The sequence below is a fragment of the Neomonachus schauinslandi genome, chromosome 14, assembly GCF_002201575.2.
Source record: "Neomonachus schauinslandi chromosome 14, ASM220157v2, whole genome shotgun sequence".
Lineage (NCBI taxonomy): Eukaryota > Metazoa > Chordata > Mammalia > Carnivora > Phocidae > Neomonachus > Neomonachus schauinslandi.
Genome location: NC_058416.1, coordinates 61229697 through 61243277, shown reverse-complemented (window position 1 = coordinate 61243277; position 13581 = coordinate 61229697). Strand labels below are relative to the sequence as shown.

General features: G+C 43.2%; 1 protein-coding gene across 2 annotated transcripts in view; it reads left to right on the top strand.

Moving 5' to 3' along the window:
- The first annotated feature begins 319 nt into the window (after nucleotides 1-319).
- Nucleotides 320-13581, top strand: part of LDLRAD4 (low density lipoprotein receptor class A domain containing 4) — a 280457-nt gene continuing 267195 nt past the window's right edge. For both annotated transcript variants that reach the window (XM_021683042.1, XM_021683043.1), the window contains exon 1: nucleotides 320-362. In XM_021683042.1, coding sequence (XP_021538717.1) covers nucleotides 323-362 — 40 coding nt within the window. In that variant the 5' untranslated portion in view covers nucleotides 320-322. The remainder of the gene's footprint in view (nucleotides 363-13581) is intronic.

The following is a 13581-nucleotide window of genomic DNA, read 5'->3' as shown; positions in this document are numbered from 1 at the left end:
ACTCTAAGGTGGGAAAGCAGGTGTCAGCGGGACAGCTTCCTCTGCTCCTGGGCTCACCATGGCCTTCACTCTTTGGCTGGACGGCTGACGTGACTGTGTGCCCCAAGTGTGCACGCTGCTGGACTGGGTGCTGTCCCAGGTACTGCCTGCTCTCAGGGTCTGGGAGCAGGGCAGGTGGGCATCAGATGCTACCAAAAGCCGGACGGGGCAAAGCGATGGACTCCGACAAGCTAAGATGGAAGTGACCTGAGGCCTCGCCCAGGCGGTTTCCTCTTGACAGGATAGCTTAAGAGTTGGAGCACAGGCTTGTCTGGGGAGCAGTATGCAGGAAACTGATTATCAGGCCACAAATGCTTTCACAGGTGAGAATCCTCCACACTTAAAAGTTTGTTTCAACTCTTAGTTGGTAGGTAATAAAATACCAAACAACTCTATAAAATGAGTGTGCATTTGCATTTATGAACTGAAGGCCAAACAGAGTCAAGGGGCTCAGGCTGCCATGGTAACTGATTTTGACAAAATAATAGTATGTTTTTCTGCTCTCTAAATAGGAATTTGAAAAGCATTTGACATTTTATGATTCTGCTTTTGTTGAGTAATATGGCACACACAATGTCCTGCAAGTCATTGTTCTCTAAAGGAAATGTCACTTGCGAGCAATGTATGGGGGTATGTTTTTCTTTACAGAACTGGGAAGACTGAGGGAATAAAGTTATTGATGATGAGTAACTTCTCCCTCCCCATCTTTAGTTTTCCTTCTCTGATTTATTCATGTGCAAATGGCGGTGGGATGGCAGTTCTGCTGAACTGACCATGTCCTTAGGATTCTTTTCATATAAGTGAGCTAATGGGGAAGGCCCACATCACTATTTGACATTGCTTTGCCCCCTGGCTTCCAGTTTGCACATTTTGCAGGGAATCACTTAGTCTGGCTGATGCCCCAGAGCCATGGCCTGAAACACAGGGCCTTTTGAATTTGGGTCCTTCTTTCTTGTCTGATTCACTTATCATCCCAGTAAGGCATTTAATCCTTCTGGGCCTCTGGCTCCTTATTTATAAAATGGGGGCTGTGAAGTTGAAGAAATTCATGGAATCCAGAAGAAACATTTCTACATAAAAAGAGGGTTTTTTGTTTTTTGTTTTTTTTTTAAAAAGGAAAGATGGTAGAATAATCATGAGAAGTGACCAGACCTGAAAGTTTGCAGCATTTCAAATTTTGTGGAGAGAGCAGGTCAGGTTGTTGGGTGCTTGGAGAGGTGGCAGCTCAGTCTGAGGGCCACATGAACTTGGATTGAACTCTGCCTTCTTCCCTGACTAGAGCTCTGCCGTTGGACAGTCATTGAGCTCCTTTATGTTTCCCTTTGCCTATTTGTAAATGAAGATGGTCACGTTCAGCTCTCAGTGGTGGTGCTGCTCTGAGGAAAAATGAGACTACATATGTGGGATGCTGAATATGGAGTTCAGTGCTTTCCAGGCCTTAGCTGTTTCCTGATGTGGAGTTACAGTGTTGAGCCTGGTTGCCCAGTCCAGTCCTTCTTGCTCTCTGTGCTCACACATTTGAGTGAGCTCCTTAGACCTGTCAGCATCTGCATCTGTAAGGTGGGAGCCCTCATCTTGGGGGCTGTTCTGAGGAAGGTCCTCTTAGGGTGGTCACGGCCCTTTGAAAATGAATGAAACAGTATTTAAATGTAGATTCAGAAGAGCACACAGAGTTGAGTGCTTTAGAACCATCTTCAGACTTCCAGCCTGGCTGACTGGAAACCCTGCCTTCTTGGCCTCCCTTAATGAGTACACTTCAGCTGTTTCAGTCTCATGAGCTGCGCCTTCGTGGGATGTCACTGTCACTCTTCTGTGTGGAGGGTGGCATATAGGGCCGTGACACAAAACATCTCTGTGAAGTGGCCAGGCCTTCAAACTCTTCTTCCCCTCTCCCTGGGAGACAGCTGGGGAGGAAGGGCACCTAGGAGGTGCATGGAAAGAAGCTCTTAAGGCAATTCTGAGAGGAAGAGGGAACAAAAAGAACTAGAGTAAAGAGCAGCATATGGTTCAACATGTAGACTAGCCTTGTCTGCACGCTCTCCAGCTGTGTCACTGCCTTCTCAGGAGGTGGAAAGCTCCTGTAGTTGTTGCCTCCTCCTGCCTGGCTCCTGAGACTCCTGCCTTATTGCCAGTGCCTTCTTGGGCAGTCAGCCCTTGAGAGGGGCCTGACCAGGGAGTGGAGGTGACAGGGCTGCCCCACTGGATTCTAGACACAGTCTCTCCTGAGCCTGGCATTGGTCTGCCATGGTTCACACTTAATGCAGTTGTGTCCAGTCCTCACTGCTTTTGGGTTGCTCTATAGCTCCTCTGCTCTGAGGAGAAAGGAAGCATACTCACCGCCCCTGTCAGGATCCCAGGCCGGCTGGTGCCTGGGGCCTTGAGACAGTTGACTCTGAATAATGGAAACCCCTGGGTTCTGCCTGGAGAATTCACAGTAGTTAGGACAGTACCTGAAACATTAAGGCCCAAGAAAATGGCAGCTATAATTATGACTGTTACCCTGGTTGTGGGCTATGCACAGGACCCTGGTCACTTCCTCACGCATTTGCTCTTAGCCACCCTCTCAAGGCTTCTCCCCAGCTCATATTTTCTTAACTTCTTTTAACTTATAGTTTACCCAAGAACTCTGTTTCCTTACAAATTTGGCCTCCTCCTAGTTGCATTGGCCTACCTGAATAATAATCATATTGGTAGCAGTAGTAAAATAATATCCTTGGCCAATGTTTTAGAGAACTTACCATGTGCTTTATCTGCCTTAACTCTGTCTGTCTTCACAACTCTGAGACATTGTTAGTATGCTGATATTATTGGTGCAGGGGTCCACTCAGCAAAGCCAGCAGTTGGACTGAGCTGGCAGCCTCTCCAAATCTTCTAGCACTGTGTGTGCAACCTCAGCTGCACATGAGGGTCACCTAGGGAGCCTTACCACTGCCTGGGTCTCCTCATCAGAGATTGGGATTTAATTAACCTCTGTATCACCTGGCCCTGCTAAACCAGGACATATCCTAACAAGATTCCCAAGTACCTAGTGCGTATGAAAGCCTGGCAAGCTGTGAGAGCCAGCACTGTACAAAGAGTGGTGTTTAGAGGAGAGGGTAGGTTGGGAGAGTCAGTTCTTGAAAAAAGGAACTGGCTTGTCCCATTTCCTCAACAGAAGTGATTGAATTAACTAATCTCACATTCTTTTTTTTTTTTTTAAGATTTTATTTATTTATTTATTTGAGAGAGAGAGAGAGAGAGAGACAGTGGGCAGGAGAGGGAGTGAGAATCTGAAGCAGACTCCATGCTGAGCGCAGAGCCCAACGCGGGGCTCCATCCCACAACAGCGAGATCATGACCTGAGCCGAAACCAAGAGTTGGATGCTTAACCGACGAGCCACCCAGGTGCCCCTAATCTGTGCATTCTTAAAGAAGCTGTCAATTATTGAATATTAGCTGTAAGAGTTGGGCCCACGAGAACCTGTAGAACAATGGTTTTAGCTTCCCAGTATCTCTTGGGAAATAACCAGTGGTAGGATAAAGGAGATGTATGTATGTAGCCTTCTCTGGAAGTGGGTCCCTGTGGACTGGGCTCATCATTTTTTATTCTTTGCCTGCTCTTCTCATCCATCTTTCCCTATATAGTTGGTCAAAGTTACTTATGATGTAAAATGAAAAGGACGATCCTCTGTCCCTGCCCAAGTAGTGGGGTAAAGCTGTGTAGTCTTAGAGGTGAGTAGGAGGCTGGTGCCCACCCTCTTAGTTGGTTTGCTGTTCTTATGTTTCTTGACTTTTGTCTTTTTTTTTTTAATTAATTAATTATTTTTGAGAGGGAGAGAGAGAAAGCGAGCACAAGTGGGGGGAGGGGCAGAGGGAGAAGCAGACTCCTTTCCCCCCGAGTAGGGAGCCTGATGCGGGACTTGATCCCAGGACCCCCGGATCATGACCTGAGCTGAAGGCAGATGCTTTAACCCGCTGAGCCACCCAGTAGCCCGACTTTCGTCTTTCCTTATCCCAGGGCAACTAAAGGTGCTAATGTCTTAGTTTCTGGAATTGAAAGTGCACTGATTTTGTGGATTCTCTAGGCCAGTGGAAAAGAGTCTTGCCTGAGATATTTAAAATGGTGAAGGGGTTAAGGCATTTTTCCTTGGCTTTAAATCTTGTTTTAGAGCATGACAAAAATCACTATATAGTTAGCCATACCTCCACTTAAGAAGATTTGTCAGTTTATGTTTTATGTTTCAATTGCCTTGCTGATGGGAGCCTGGGGGGCTCAGGATTCCTATTAAAGAAGGGCTTAGGGGCTGCAGTCTGGCTGGGAGGGAAGCCTGGGAGACCAGTGTGAAGCTGTGTTTGCATGGCAAGCCCATTGCTTGTTTTGGAGTGCGTGCAATTATTGTGATGGCTCGTGGGAGCTTGGAAGCCGCTTCCTCACCATGCCAGTGCTGGTTTGCCTGTTTTTCAAAGTCCCCTCTTACATCTTATTTCATGTGTGAATGTAGGTTTACATACATGGGTACATATTGCAATTTCATCCTCCTAATTATGATTTTCTTAGGCTATTCCTCACATATAGGAATTTATACATTGTTTTAAATTTTCTCAGCACATATAATTTATTTTTTTTTAAAGATTTTATTTATTTATTTAACAGAGAGAGAGAGCACAAGCAGAGGGAGCGGCAGAGGGAGAGGGAGAAATAGGCTCCCTGCCAGGGAGCCCGATGTGGGGCTCAATTCCAGGACCCTGGGATCATTACCTGAGCTGAAGGCAGACGATTAACTGACTGAGTCACCCAGGCACCCCTCAGCACATATAATTTAGAAATGATTTTAATCATTTAGATACTATTTTATAACAAAAAACCTTAATTTTCTCTTTTACAAGTAATACCTGTTCATTGTAGGCAGATTTGGAAAGCACAGGAAAATTGCAATTAGAAAAATAATTACCCATACATACAGTCTTGCCATATGAAGCTTTCCACTGTTAACATCTAGGTTATGTCTTTTCAATCTTTTCTTTCCTGCATAAATTTCTTCCTGTGGCTGATCATTCCCCTTTAACATTATATTATGAACATTTTTTCAAAAAGATTTTAATTAATTAATTAATTAATTAATTTAGAGAGCATGCATGGGTGGGGAGAAGGGCAGAATCCCAACCAGGCCCCCCCCACCCCCCGCCGAGCACGGAACCTGACTTGGGGCTCAATCTCATGACCTGGAGATCACGACCCAAGCTGAAATCAAGAGTCGGACACTCGACCAACTGAGCCACCCAGGCACCCCAGTATTTTCTTTATATATGTGTTTTAAAGTTGCTACATAGTATTCTTTTATGTATGTGTACTTGACTCTTTAAATTGTGCTCTTATTATTAGACATTACAGTTTTTGACAGCTTTTGCCCTTATAAATAATGCTTTGATGAACACCGTTGTGTAAAAAGCTCTTCTATGTATTGGGCCATTTTCTTAGGTTAAGTTCCCAGAATTAGAATTATGGAGTCCAAAGATGTGAACTTTATTAAGGTTTATGATTGAATTTTCAAAGGGATTGGGTGGGCCTAGCTTCTAAGACTGTGCTGAGCTCAGTTTTTCTCCAGTTGCCTGCTCATAGTTGCTGTGGCCGGTCCCTGCCATTCAGCTGGGAGATGCCCCAGCCCTGCCTGCAGTACAGGGTGTCATGAGAGTAATGCACCTTATGGTGCTCTTTGCAGCATGATGCTGTAAGGCTCCCTGAGTGCCACGAGTTAGGACAACGATGCTGATATTTCATTTGGGCAAGTGAAACCTCAAGTGTCCTAGGTTCAGTGTTTTTGTTCTTTTGGGCAATCCTTCTGCCTGGCTTTAGTTCATGGAAGCAATAATGTAGATGGACAGACTCCAGCAAGATCAGACTCTTGTAAAAACAGCCCCTCCGTGCCTCTGAGCATAGAGAAATGGGAATCCTTCCAGGCTGGGTCAGTCAGCTCTCCGTTGAAGCATCCTAATAGTGATGGAGATTTCATCTGAGGTTTACTGTACTCTCTGAGGACTTGGAAAGCATCCTGCCTGGGTTATCACTATTATATCCTAAAGAAGATGCTGGTTTCAGATTCTGCCTCCTCCCCACCTCCAATGCCGCCCTTAAATACTGTTTTGTATAATTAAATTTCTTAGGCTTTTAGAATCATTTCATTCTGTGTTGAAAGAAACGTATGTCCTTGGATGACTAAATAAGTGAACCAAATTCCTGTAGAATTTATGTCTTTCTTGTGAAAGGGATAATCAGACCTAGTTGTTAAATACATTAAGGTTATTTCACTCATAAAGGAGAAGGATGAGAGTAGATTTAATAGTCTTCAGGTGTCTGAAAGAGAGCTATTTTATGGATTTAGGTGATTGGGTTTTCTTAGCCACTAATGACCAAAAAGGAAGAATCACTTGAATTGTTGGGATGCTTATTTTTCTCCCGTGGAATTCTTTCATGCCAGGTAGAGCACTGGGACTCTGTATGGGGTGGATGTGGCTTTACTTGGAGGCTTGAACGGAGCTACACTGTACCCAGGACTCTGAATAGCCCTGAAGGATCCTGACCAGACTTTCAGCTTATTACTGATCCCTTTGAGGTTGTACCCGTGTGCTGACTGTGGATGACCTTAGTCCGCACTTTCCAGATCTGCCTGGAGGATGCTTGTTTTAGAAGAGTTGTTTCTCAATTAGAGGGGTGGTGGTGGAGGGGGGTGGATTCATGGCCAAATTCTGGAAGAAGAAATTAAATTGGTTTCTTAACTATAGAACTTTTCAAAGTCTTTAATATGAAACTTGCAGTATGAAGGTCCCAAATGGGCAGATGATGGGCAGCATTTCCCAAACGACAACACATTGAGGGCTTTTTAGAAAGGAAAACATAGAGGACCTCACATGTTGCCAGTCTGGGATGTTGCCCTCCTTCTGGCTATAGTTCAGATGTCTCTGTCCTCTGATGCTAGTGAAGCAGTCCCCTATTGGGGCAGCTTTTATTGAGTCCATGTTTACAGAACTCTTGCCAGATGTGTAAAATGCTGCAGATGGAAAAAGGTAATGAGGCAGTCTGTCTTCCTGCCTCCATTCTCCCCCTTTTCTAGTTCTGCCAGTCTTTAAAGTGCAGCTTTAATTATACCTTCTCTTGCCCCCAAACTTTTCAAGGCTTCTTCTTGCTTCCTAAAAAGAGTCTAGAGTCCTCAGCCTGTAGTTCAAAGTTCCCTGGTGTTTTCTTCCTTTATTCTCTTGCTGTAACTGAAGTTCTGGATAAACTGGACCACTTGCTTTTTTTTTTTTTTTTACATTTTTAAATATCTCAATGCTTTACTAAAGTTTTTTCCTCTCCCTTAGACTTTATCCTTCTACCATTTTTCTCTGACCTCAGGGTCTATGTTAGTTCCATGAAATCTTTTGTGATGTGCATGGGAGAAACCCAGATGATCTTCCTACTTGCAATTTAATAGATGTAGAAATGATTGATAATAATAGCTTTTTGTAAAATCCTGCATGCTCTGGCTTGAGAGAAGTTAGATTTGCTAAGAGAGCTGTCAGAACACACTGTGGTGTATGTGCTTGGTTTTTACACTGCCCTATTTAGCTTGGTGTCTGGTCCTCAGTTACAAACCTAACCCTTATTTAATAACATTTTTTTCTATATGTAAGTAATACATAATTCAAGTTGTTTTTTAATAAGTCCTGAGAGTATCTCCATTTTCTTCCCTCTAAACTATTCTGCACTGTTTCTAGAGTTTTCCTACTGTGACAGATGTGATCATCTTTTTTAGACTTTATGGTAGCCTAATGTCTGAGGAGTGTATATACCCGTTTTAAATAAGGACAAGAAATAATTTCAATTTGCTTGAAATTGTGTTTATTTTAAGGTTACTTAAATATGTACAACATAAATATAGTTATTAACTCCTTATTTTGATAGCTTTTAAATAGCTTTAACATCAAAACAAATATTACAGAAATTATAAAGTCAAAAACATTGAAATTACTGTTTAATCTGATGTATACTTTTATTTTGCTGAAGCCTTCCATTTATGAGCAGAGCATCCTAAAGGGTGATTCAAAGTGATGGTGGTTACTCTTTGCTGGATTTTAGTATAAACACACAAAAGTCAGGGCTGGTTTGAATGTTGGTTTTAAGTAATTAGCACTAGTTGAAGATGAATTCCTTGTTCTTGAATATCCAGGGTCAAAAATGACCTACAAATCTCATTAGGTTCTTTGAAAATTGTTGGCTTTTGTCCATGATACTTCTGAAACTTGGATGTTTATGTTACCCTTGAAAGGAGTGGTTTAGCTCTGGAGAAATCAAAGACTTTTGCAGAAATCAGGTGACTGCTTCAACACGTGACCTCTTGAATTTCTTTCTTGGGTCCTAGATTCTTGCTGTATTGGTGTGCAGAGGTTTCAGAATCCTTTGTTTCGACTCTCTTGTGCTTACCATTGCAGGATGAACTCAGAGGCCAGAGAAGGCATGGCTTCCAGGAAAAGCAGCCAGTCCTGGGTAGTACTTTCCCCCAAATTCCTGCTCAGTGGATGTTGATGAGTTAGCTAACCATTCTGAGGCATACCTTTTACAACACTAAAATGGAGATTATAATAACTACTCAGTAGGATTTTAGTAAAGGTTAAATGAAGTAACATATGTAAAGTATCAAATATAGAGCCTAGTAGATAGTTGGTGCTCAATAAATGGTTTTCTTCTCCCATCACCAACTTTAAGAGGTTAACTATAAATAAAGGCCTTAGAAAAACCAGGGGTTCATTTAGCAAATGTTTGATGGGAGCTCATGCCATATCTGTGACGGGTTCAGAGCAGATTGGTATCGATCCCTCTCCCTGGAGCTCACGATCTAGATGTCCGGTGCAGGGCAGATGCATCACTGCTGTTGTGGAGCTGGGAGCATGGTCTAGAGAGGCTGTGGACTTTTGCTCAGACCCCTGGCCTCTCTGCTCATGGAAATCTCCAGCATATGGTTTCCTCTCTCCCTCATTTATATTCCACCCCATATGGTTTCTGTCTCTGCACTCAAGTCACTCTACCTGCCTTGCTCAGAGACAGCCCTGGGTGATGGTTTCTCTCCAGAGGCCTTCAGGGCAGCAACTCTGTGAAGTCATCACAGGTCATGGGTGTGTGCTTTGAAGGGTCCAAGTTGGAGTAACAGGTCTGCATGTGCTTCTGTCAGGACATTATGTTCAAATGTGAAAACTCAGAGGGGGATTCAGAAATAAACGTGCCTGACATCTGGGTGGATGTTTTATGGTTCTATTAAAAAATTTTTGGGGGGCGGAGCACGATGGCGGAGGAGTAGGAGACCTGGATTTCCTCTCCTCTCAGGAATTCAGCTGGATAGGGATCAAACCATTCTGAACACCTACGAACTCAAAAGATCGAAGAAAAGAAGAGCAACAACTCTCTCATCAGAAAAGCGACCACTTTCTGGAAGGTAGGACATGTGGAGAAGTGAATCCGAGGCGATATTTGGGAGGACAGACGGCGGGGGAGGGGCCTCCGTTGGCCGCTTCTGGCAAGTGATAGAGCCGCGGAGCACAAAATCGGAACTTTTAAAAGTCTGCTCCGCTGAGGGACGTCACTCTGGTGGCTAACTGGGGGGTGGAACCCTCTGGGACAGTGTGGCCTCAGGACCCTCAGGGTCACAGAAAGACCGGGGGTGCCTGAGTGTGGCAGAGCTCCCAGGTATCGGAGCAGGGAAGCTGGCTGCAGAGGCGGAGCCCAGGCGCGGGCTCTCAGCTCAGGGTTGCCATAAACTGTGATCCGCGACACAGTCGGGCCCCTGCTCCTCCAGCAGGGACCCAACAAGCGGCAGATCTGGGGAGACTCACCTTCCTCCCCCGGGAGGAGCGGCACGGGAGCGCACCGCAGGGATCTGCTGGGTTTGGAGACTCCACACGGGGTCAGGTGCCAGAGATAGAAATGCGCGGTCACAGGCCGGGTGAGCACGGAGTGCGGCCGGAGACCGGGGAGACGGGAGTGACTGATGGCTTTTCTCTGGGGGCTCACTGAGAAGCGGGGCCCCGAGTTCTCGGCTCCTCCGCGGCGGAGATTGGGAGGCCGCCATTTTCACTCTCCGCCTCCAAAGCTGTACGGAAAGCTCGCAGGGAACAAAAACTCCAGAGAGCAACCCAAGCAGATTACTTAGCCCGGACGGGGCAAGGACGGGGCACTTCCGCCTCCGGCAAAAACATTTGGGAACCACGGCAACAGCCCCTCCCCCAGAAGATCAGCGAGAACAGTCAGCCAAGACCAAGTTTACCGATCAATGAGAACGGCAGAACTCCAGCGCTAGGGGAATACTGCACATAGAATTCATGGCTTTTTTACCATGATTCTTTAGTCTTTCAAAGTTAAGTGGTTTTTTTTTAACTTTTTTTCTTTTTTCTTTTTTTTTTTTTTGAATTTTTCTTTTTCCCTTTTTCAACCAACATCTTATCAATCCCTTTTTTAAAAAACATTTTTATTTTTCATTTTTAGAGTCATATTCTATCCCTTCATAGTAGTTACCCGTATTTTTGGCATATATATATAAGTTGTTCTCTCTTTAAAATTTTGAGATAGTTTCTTCTAACAGATCAAAATATACCCTAAATCTCTAGTATATGCTGTTTTTCTACTCCCCTGCCTGAGCACATTCTCTCCCTTTTTTTTCTTTTTTCTTTTTTTAAATCCTCTTCTTTCTTTTTTCAAACAACTTCTTATCAATTCCTTTTATAAAATTTTTTATAATTTCCATCTTTACAGTCATATTCCATCCCTTCATCATATCAACCCTTATTTTTGTACATATATAAGTTTTTCTTTCTTTTCTTTATTTTCTGGGGATGTTGTAACCCTGCTAGCATTTTGTTCTCTCGTTAATCTATTCTCCTCTGCACAAAATGACAAGACGGAAAAAATCACCTCAACAAAAAGAACAAGAGGTAGTACCGACTGCCAGGGACCTACTCAATACGGACATTAGTACGATGTCAGATCTAGAGTTCAGAATCATCACTTTAAAGATACTAGCTGGGCTTCAAAAAAATATGGAAGTTATTAGAGAAACCCTTTCTGGAGAAGTAAAAGAACGAAAATCTAACCAAGTAGAAATCAAAAAGGCTATTAATGAGGTGCAATAAAAAATGGGGGCACCAGGGGTGCCTGGGTGGCTCAGTTGGTTAAGCTACTGCCTTCGGCTCAAGTCATGATCCTGGAGTCCCAGGATCGAGTTCCGCATCGGGCTCCCTGCTCGGCAGGGAGTCTGCTTCTCCCTCTGACCCTCCTCCCTCTCATGCTCTCTGTCTCTCATTCTCTCTGTCTCAAATAAATAAATAAAATCTAAAAAAAAAAAAATTGGGGCACTAACTGCTAGGATAAATGAGGTAGAAGAGAGAATCAGTGATATAGAAGACCAAATGATGGAAAATAAAGAAGCTGAGAAAAAGAGAGATCAACAACTACTGGATCACGAGGGCAGAATTCGAGAGATAAGCGATACCATAAGATGAAACAGTATTAGAATAATTGGGATCCCAGAAGAAGAAGAAAGAGAGAGAGGGGCAGAAGGTATAATGGAGCAAATTATAGCAGAGAACTTCCCTAATTTGGGGAAGGAAACAGGCATCAAAATCCAGGAAGCATAGAGAACCCCTCTCAAATTCAATAAAAATAGGTCAACACCCCGACATCTAATAGTAAAACTTATGAGTCTCATAGACAAAGAGAAAATCCTGAAAGCAGCTCAGGAGAAGAGATATGTAACCTACAATGGTAGAAACATGAGATTGGCAACAGACCTATCCACAGAGACCTGGCAGGCCAGAAAGGACTGGCAGGATATATGCACTAAATGAGAAAAATATGCAGCCAAGAATACTATATCCAGCTAGGCTGTCACTGAAAATAGAAGGAGAGATAAAAAGCTTCCAGGACAAACAAAAACTAAAGGAATTTGCAAACACAAAACAGCCCTACAGGAAATCTTGAAAGGGGTCCTCTAAGCAAAGAGAGAGCCTAAAAGCAACATAGACCAGAAAGGAACACAGACAATATACAGTAACAGTCACCTTACAGGCAATACAATGGCACTAAATTCCTATCTTTCAGTAGTTACCCTGAATGTAAATGGGCTAAATGCCCCAATCAAAAGACACAGGCTATCAGACTGGATTAAAAAACAAGACCCATCGATATGCTGTCTGCAAGAGACTCATTTTAGACCCAAAGACACCCCCAGATTGAAAGTGAGGGGGTGGAAAACCATTTACCATGCTAATGGACACCAAAAGAAAGCTGGGGTGGCAATCCTTCTATCAGACAAATTAGATTTTAAACCAAAGACTGTAATAAGAGATGAGGAAGGACACTATATCCTACTTAAAGGGTCTATCCAACAAGAAGATCTAACAATTGTAAATATCTATGCTCCTAACATGGGAGCAGCCAATTATATAAGGCAATTAATAACAAAAGCAAAGAAACACATTGACAACAATACAGTAATAGTGGGGGACTTTAACACCCCCCTCACTGAAATGGACAGATCGTCTAAGCAAAAGATTAACAAGGAAATAAAGACTTTAAATGACACACTGGACCAAATGGACTTCACAGACATATTCAGAACATTCCATCCCAAAGCAAAGGAATACACATTCTTCTCTACTGCCCATGGAACATTCTCCAGAATTGATCACATCCTAGGTCATAAATCAGGTCTCAACCAGTACCAAAAGATTGGGATCATTCCCTGCCTATTTTCAGACCACAATGCTTTGAAACTAGAACTCAATCACAAGAGCAAAGTCGGAAAGAACTCAAATACATGGAGGCTAAAAAGCATCCTACTGAAGAATGAATGGGTCAGCCAGGAAATTAAAGAAGAATTAAAAAAATACACGGAAACCAATGAAAATGAAAACATAACTATTCAAAATCTTTGGGATGCAGCAAAGGCAGTCCTAAGAGGAAAGTATATAGCAATACAAGCCTTTCTCAAGAAACAAGGAAGGTCTCAAGTACACAACCTAACCCTACCCCTAAAGGAGCTGGAGAAAGAACAGCAAATAATGCCTAAACCCAGCAGGAGAAGAGAAATAATAAAGATCAGAGCAGAAATCAATGAAATAGAAACTAAAAGAACAGTAGAACAGATCAACGAAACTAGGAGCTGGTTCTTTGAAAGAATTAACAAGATTGATAAACCCCTGGCCAGGCTTATCAAAAAGAAAAGAGAAAGGACCCAAATCAACAAAATCATGAATGAAAGAGGAGAGATCACAACCAACACCAAAGAAATACAAACAATTATAAGAACATATTATGAGCAACTCTATGCCAGCAAATTCGATAACCTGGAGGAAATGGATGCATTCCTAGAGACGTATCAACTACCAAAACTGAACCAGGAAGAAATAGAAAACCTGAACAGACCTATAACCACTAAGGAAATTGAAGCAGTCATCAAAAATCTCCCAAAAAACAAAAGCCCAGGGCCAGATGGCTTCCCAGGGGAATTCTACCAAACATTTCAAGAAGAATTAATACCT